Source organism: Styela clava, chromosome 12 (assembly GCF_964204865.1).
Source record: "Styela clava chromosome 12, kaStyClav1.hap1.2, whole genome shotgun sequence".
Lineage (NCBI taxonomy): Eukaryota > Metazoa > Chordata > Ascidiacea > Stolidobranchia > Styelidae > Styela > Styela clava.
The window spans coordinates 306,053-313,564 of NC_135261.1; the positions used below are offsets into that span (position 1 = coordinate 306,053).

The following is a 7,512-nucleotide window of genomic DNA, read 5'->3' on the forward strand; positions in this document are numbered from 1 at the left end:
GTAACAAAATGCAATCGCGCACGTTATTAGCGGCTTTTAAGTCTTCGAAAATGTCAAAAAAGAAAAGATTCGACCCCTAATTTATTAATATATTTGTCAAGTGTCAAATTTACAGCTTTAGTATATATAATTTATCTTTGAAATTTAGATTTACTTATTACTTGTATTAACCCTATTAAAAAGGTTTAGCATTTAAATTGTGTAAAGTACTCGGTTTTTCACTGTTTTTTAGCGTTTTAGCAGGGATCTTGGTGTTTTTTGACGGTTTTTCACTGTTTTTAAGCGTTTTAGCAGGGTTCTTGGTGTTTTTAACTTACTCAGGAATATTAATCGGAAAGTAACAGTTTTAACATTTCTTTTGGGGCTCCGTGAATATTAGCCAATCTTTTTAAGGGCTCCGCAACACCAAAAGTTTGAGAACCTCTGTGTTAGATGAACGCGATATCTCTAGAAGGCGAGGTTGAATCTGCTTCAAGTTTTGCATGTGCATTCATATCTCGGATCAAAAGCATATTGATTTTGGACACGCGGTGTCACTATAGAGTCATGAATCAAAACAGCAGTTTCGATCGATAAGTCTTCGGTCTCCGACCGATATTCTCGTTTATGATAACTATTGGCTCGAGTTCAACTTTTTTTGTTGTAAAGTATTGAATTCCGAAGTGACCCGCTATAGTTCGGTAACTAAATAATAAGTTGTTCGCCGTGTGAGTGAGTAGTCGGCGCTTTCTTGTCCGATTGCGGTAACCTTGCTTGGTTATTTTTCCTCAGTTACATCCTTACTTCAGGAAAAAATAATGTCTCGAACAATTTGAGTCAATTCTAACAAAACGACGCGAAAATTAATATCGAACACAGATATTCTGTTTTCATCAACTTTAATTCGTAATCAAAAAATGACGTCATATAGTTACGTAATCACTACATCAAATACAATTAAAAACAAGATTAGAAAAATTCATGAAAAATCAAATAATGAAATTACTAAAGAAATTATTAAATATTAGAAATATTTGAATATTAAAAATAAAAAGGGGGAGAAATGACGACCCCTGTAAACTCATTTGCGTCCCCAAGTGACTGCATATTCAGAGCGTTGTTTTGAGCTTCAGCAGTGATAGAAATCGTAAATGAATATATATTGGAATTTTCTAAGGTGTTTCGCTCAAAACAAGGCTCTAGATAAGTGGTCACTTATATGTAAATGCAATGGGTGATTCACGGAACAACAAAAATAAAACAAAACGTAAATTAAGACAAATCTTTAGGTTATCGCAATAAAATAACATTTGGAACGATATCTGTCATGCATAACTGTTGTCATGGTAACAAGTCTCTGACCAGACTTTGTGCCACGGCTTTACGAATTTAAGAACAAGTATCGTACCAGACGACATTTGTTCCAACGAAACCTTGTTGCCTGTTGTCATGGTGAACGTAGTTGCCATGGTTTTATTTTTGTCATGGAGATAAGAGTTCAAACGTAGAATATTCTTCATGGCTGTTAATTCATTTTATTAGCTGACGTAAAATAGGTTGTCATGGCGATGTAAGGATGGGGGTCGTGGCGATATGGCTTCTAGTCTCGAATCAGACGTAAAATTCGACACATCCGAATTCCTCGCAGGACTTGGCCGATCCCCCATCGATTCTGTAGTCGACACTATCAGGGTCGGTTGTATGCATTCCACTGTAGCAATGGCCTGTTAGAAGAGTAACAAGAAGTTTTAGAACATATTCTTGGTGTAAAATGTTCTTTTTTACGTTATGAGCTCCAACCTTATACACGACGCTATCGCCTAAGTTGATCGCTTATAGCAGGTGCGTAGCCAAGGGTGTTAAAGGTCGTAATTTTTGAAATGTAAAAACAGTGTTTCGGGTAATATACATGGCAATTTATCGTATCTTGAAACGTTGTTTAGACCCTCATGATTCATGAAAAACCACGTTTTGTGGGACCCGCTGTTACTGCCTAACTTGCCAATGAAAAATTTCAGAAACCCTTCTGAAAATTCCTGGGCACACCCCTATCCATCGCGAGAGACGGAACGAGCCTTTAAGAGTGTAGGTGCGCTTGTTTAAAACTTAGTTCAGAGAGTTTGTCGGGACCAAACGCCACTTTAACTTATTAATTTATTTAGCTGGTATTTCACTAATATACAGGGTGTCCATAAAATTCCTTTACAATTTCAATTTTGTTATGAAGTCAGTTCTCAATATATCTTAACCAGGTTTGTTGTTTTTTAATCAGTAATTGTTCAAGTATTTTTTCTTTATTCAATACATCTGTGAGGGCCAAAACAATATATCGATAAATTCCCTTTTCAACTTCAAGACTTTATGGACACCCTATAAAATTTAAAAGCGATTTTGTAAATTTATGGCAATCTAACTCACCAGTAAGAAGAGAGTTGGTCGATTCCTCATAGAAATCCATCTTGATGAGTCTGAATCCGGCGTTGCAGCATCCGCAGACGAAATCGGCGCCCATTGTGTCCTGTAATATAAAAAGAGAAAAAATAAGTCTGGGTTGAACTTGCACTGATAAGTAAGAGTAATATTTTCAAGAGAATATAAAAAACCAACTCGATTTTCACCATTTTATGGTGTGTTTTCACACTTTTGATATGAACAAGACATTATGAAATTATGAATGAAACCTCGATAAAAGATGAGTTTGAAAAACGACTATTTTGCTATTGAAGCGTGACTGGTCAGAATAATCTTATGTCAAGAATCTTGCATGGTTGCTGCTTGTTGTTCCCAGATTTAGTTTTTAGTACGCCCTAGGTATTGTTTGTCTCGAGCCTTATTCGAGTTGAAAGGATACAAAAACTTCATAGATGAAAATATAATTCAGAATACGAACCTGTGCTATCTTTGCGACCATTCTCTCGGGGTGGGGTAGGATGCATCTGCCTGGGTCACGTGGGTTGAAATCCTGGAATAAAAGAGAAAATGAAATAAGCATTGACTGTCTATTCTAAACAAATTGGGAAATTATAAAGGCGTAGCAGGGGTGCCACGCCCTCGCCCTTCTCTCAGAACTGGCTGTGATCTTGGGAATTTGGTGCGTATGTATGAATCAATGAGTTAGAGGTTTGCCTGCTAGACTTAACTACGTTGGTATTGTAGGCCCAAATCTCTATTCAAATCGCAAGCCCAGCACATCACAAAAGGTCCCAAAATATAGTATCCTCTTACTTAGAAGTTGCCGGTTGTACAGAGCCTTCTCAGGAGTAAAAAGCTGTGTAGATAGGTCAGTCGTGTGAGAAATTACAAATTATCAGCCTCTTGCAAATCAGTGTCAAATGAAGAATGTAGTGTAAAAAAATTACCTTATGGCATCTGACGCAGTGGGCTGCATCGGCTGTGAATTCCGTCCCGGGAAAAAGCTTGGTGAGGGCGTGTATCGAACCCGGGTCCTTCGTATCAAGCAATTTCTCTAGTCTGAGTTTGAGCTCATCAGGGTTCACGTTCTCCAGGAAATGTCGAAGTCTCGTCGCCTCGTTGCTCAAGGTTTCCGCTGGAGGGAGTGGGCTATCGTGTTTCGAGATGCTTAGGTTGGTGCCATGGCTACTGTTGCTATGACGGTCACTGTCGTCATGGTAATCGCTACTACGACAGGAATTGTCATGGCAACCGCGAGGGAGGTTTTGTGGAACTGGTCTTGCAATCCCGTTTTCGTCGATTTGGGCGGGGATGTAAATTATACCTCCCGGGCCAGATTTTGGGGGCCCGTGGGGGTGGTGGTGACCAGGGAGGCCACTAGATGGCTCATTGTAAACATTTTTTGAAGTTTGGGGAGGTTGCAGTTGGCTTGTTATTGTGTTGTATTGTATCGTTGAACTTGGGGGCGCTATTGAGCTGTTTCGGGGAGTTACTAACATTTGTAAAGTTTGGTTTTCAACACCTTTGCCACAACTGTGAGGAAACTGGAACTGGTCGGGGTGGGATTCGAACCCATGTTGGTTTAACATCTGGTGCACTGGAGGATGAACCGCTACCACGGGACCATCCGGTAGCGTTGGTTTGTTAACGGCTCGGCGCTTCACAACAACAAAAGCCGATTTCCGGTCCCCGGGGCTGAGAGGGGAGGGGAGACTGGGTGGGGTTATACGTTTGATTGACGTCAAGTTTTCTTCGCTTTTTGAGAATTGTTGGGCGTTTGTGAGTGAGTTTTTACGCACAGGTGTGCTGGATGTCGAGTACTGGGGACTTCCTTTGGTGTTCTTCAAAATCCCTCGAATCGGGGACGGTTTCAAGGGACTTCCCACCCCCGAACTACTTGAAGGGGAAGTTGAAATGATCACCCGCTTTTTATTTTGTTCATAATGTAGTTCAGATATATCCAGGGGGTCATAGTATGGGTTATGTGAGTGGTCACCCACATTATAATACCCCATATCGTATTGGGGGTCAGTTTTATCAGTCTGGTATGATTTAATCTCGTTCATACTCTGATGAAATTGATGAAAAGCTGCCGTTTTGATGACGTCATCGTCACCTGTGACGTCAAGGTCTTCGAATGATGACGTCATATCATCCATGCTTGACCTGTCGGCTAAATTTCCTTCACTCCCTGAAAGCAATGCGTGACGTTGTTGTGTGACGTCATTTAATGACGTAAGTGTAGGATAAACTTGCTTCTGTGGCGCTCTGAGGTGAAAATCATTCATGGCGTAATTACTGAAGTTGTCATGGTAACCATATTGTTGCGAAAGAGATGACGTAGATGAGTATTGTGACGATGGAGAGGGTGGGCGTTCCAGATAATTGTGCTTACTGCGCCTCTTGTGGCGGGTTGTGGATTTTTTCGATCTCGCCTCCTCCATAGCGGCACCTTGAGATACCATTTTTAAAAACTTTGAATTTTTTAGGATTGCTTCAGTTTCAAAACCTGATTTGTAAGCTTGAGTTGTGAAACCGCGTTGTAATGTGCCTTCTTCGCTAGATGTCGTAGTTGAGTATCCACTTTCCTCCCCAAAATGAACGATTTTTGATTGTGACGTAACGATTGGTTGTGATTGATGCTTCATGACGTCATAACAAGTTGAAATTCAAATATAAGTTTTTTATTTTAACATTAAATCTGCAAGTATAAAATATTAGTCGTTAAATATTCCTTCCTAGATTTACGCAGCGTGTGCTTGTATAGGGCTTTGTTCGGAGTAAATGTGAGATGGAACCAGATACGTGGACCTAAATCAATTTAGTTTAACGAATTAACATCGGGTGTTAGTCGCATCTCCGGTCGGGTGAGAAGTTAACTCTTCGCCGCGAAGTTGTTAAACTTCTCCGGCGTGTCTGGGCAATAACATGATATTCCAAGGCTTAGCAAGCGTCGTGGTTTGGGCAACGATAAAAATGAAATAGGCAACCATATTCGTGAGCTTTCGTTGGATCCTCGTCCGACTTCTTCAGACAAAACAAGAAATAACAAAACGTGAAAAACCCGAAAAGTTACAGCACTTGTCCAGGCTGATGGCTTGATCATGTTACTGCTGACGAGTTAAGCTCAGTTTATGAAACTCAAAATATACAAAATCACCATCAATACTAATCAATATGATCAATAACCAGATTGTTCCAAAAAAGTACATTAAATTTGCTCGAAATGAAGAACTGAAAATATCTCATAAAAAAAACTTTGACCTCCGCCACACAGGAGGACACAATCACCATACACCAATATTGAAAAAAAAAGAAATATTCACGATCACCACATTTCTACAAAACCCACATTCCGCATTATCATGTCTGCAAGTAGTTAAGTAACTGCTCATGCATAGCCTTGCTCAGAGTGAAGATGTGGACACGCCGGCGTGCCAGAAGTGTGTGTACCAATATGGAGGTAACTAATTTTGTTCGCATACTTTACATCAAGTTGTGTAAAGCTTTTCTGTGACAAATTTGTTTTTTGGACTTTAATATTTGATATATTAATTTATATATATATTGTTCGTCTTATTTCTATTAAACTTGCATCAAAGTTAGACTCTTATCACAGGTGTCGCTGCTCGATAACCAACTTTGGTTTTTCGCGTCACCTTTCACCATGAAATGTCATTTTTTTAAGTTTATGTTCACTGTGAGTGCATTTTTATTTTGGTGAAAAATAAACTACTGACTGACTGTAAAGGAACTGAAACCTATGGGCAGGGGTATATTCACTTGGCTAACACAGACAGTCCCCGAACTAGTAAAAGAACTAAAATAAGGAAAATCAGAATAAAATTATGGTCTAACCCTAACCTGATACACATACTACTAAACACGCCCAAATCTAACATAACAAACTTTCATACAAAATCCAGACTTCAATTGCAAAACTTTAATTCATTCAACCTCTTCCTCTATATCGAAACTACTTTAAACTCAAACCATCGCTTTTGGTAGAAAACACATAAAAACGTTTCACAATTTCGCTTTACACGGAACAGAAGATTTATTACAAGTCCCATTGTTAGTCTCAGCTCTTTGTCTGGGTTTGTTTACCGGCAAGGATTAACCCTTTTGTTGCGAATCAGAAGGTTAAATTAACCCTCTCCTCGCAACTTGATAAAAAACAAAGGCTGTGATGATCATGCGTAACTGGTAAGAAGTATATTTCAAAATATTGGAATGTCGTATTAAAGATGGAAATCGGTTAAAGAAAAAGTATATCTACCATGTGTATGGGCAACTGGTATGAAGCGAATAATACGATTTTCGTCAAAAGTTTTAAAAATCTACTGAAACAAACTTCGTAAGGGTAGGGAATAGTTGAATAATACCCACAGTATAAATATACATATAGGTATATCCACGAACGACATCTGGCAAAGGGGGGCGATCTACACGCAACTCTGGAATTTATTCAACAGCGTTTCGCTATTAACAACATACAATTTTTAGTTCTTTAAACGCCTCGTGACATCGTGAATTGCACTTTTAGCGCACTGTTTTAATTTCGCTGACCAACCCCCCCCCCCCCCTTCCCCACTTTCTCTGTTAAAAACCTGGCTGCGCCCATGTCCGCGTCTACTATTATATATTTAATTCATCCAAATCAAACGCCTCTCCATATTTGGTATATACCGAAAATAAGATTACTCGGTAGATTATACATTTACTCGTATACACTTAGAGCAGATATACTCAACTGTACAACTGTCGCCCGATTAGTTCAAATAAATTTTATTGAATGATAAATGAGGACTACAAGCACTTTTAATAAACAAAGACAAAATATTTTTTAATTGTTATGAATAATGAAATCGGGCGGAATTTTTTGGACACCATGCATATATATATATATAAAGTGTATTTTGAAACCGTTTATCCCTAACTATGAATAAAGATAGGTTCAACGCACACACTGGCTTATTGTACAGTTCGAATACTTCCTAATGTGTCCTTAAATATTTATTACAATAATACTAAATAGACAACTATACAACATCAGTAAAACTGCACCAAATACAAAAAAATATTTCTGTAATTCCTCTCCGAAAACAACAAATTTCTCCC

The 7,512-nt window shown here is 38.7% G+C and overlaps 1 protein-coding gene across 1 annotated transcript; it reads right to left on the reverse strand.

Moving 5' to 3' along the window:
- Nucleotides 1-867: 867 nt before the first annotated feature.
- On the reverse strand, nucleotides 868-5,325 carry LOC120329593 (uncharacterized). Its single transcript, XM_039396253.2, has 4 exons — nucleotides 3,339-5,325; nucleotides 2,870-2,941; nucleotides 2,398-2,497; nucleotides 868-1,703 (listed from the first exon to the last, which is right to left on the reverse strand). The coding sequence occupies exons 1-4, from the start codon at nucleotides 5,037-5,039 to the stop codon at nucleotides 1,591-1,593; spliced, it is 1,986 nt and encodes a 661-aa protein (XP_039252187.2). The 5' UTR covers nucleotides 5,040-5,325; the 3' UTR covers nucleotides 868-1,590.
- Between the last annotated feature and the right edge of the window lie 2,187 nt (nucleotides 5,326-7,512).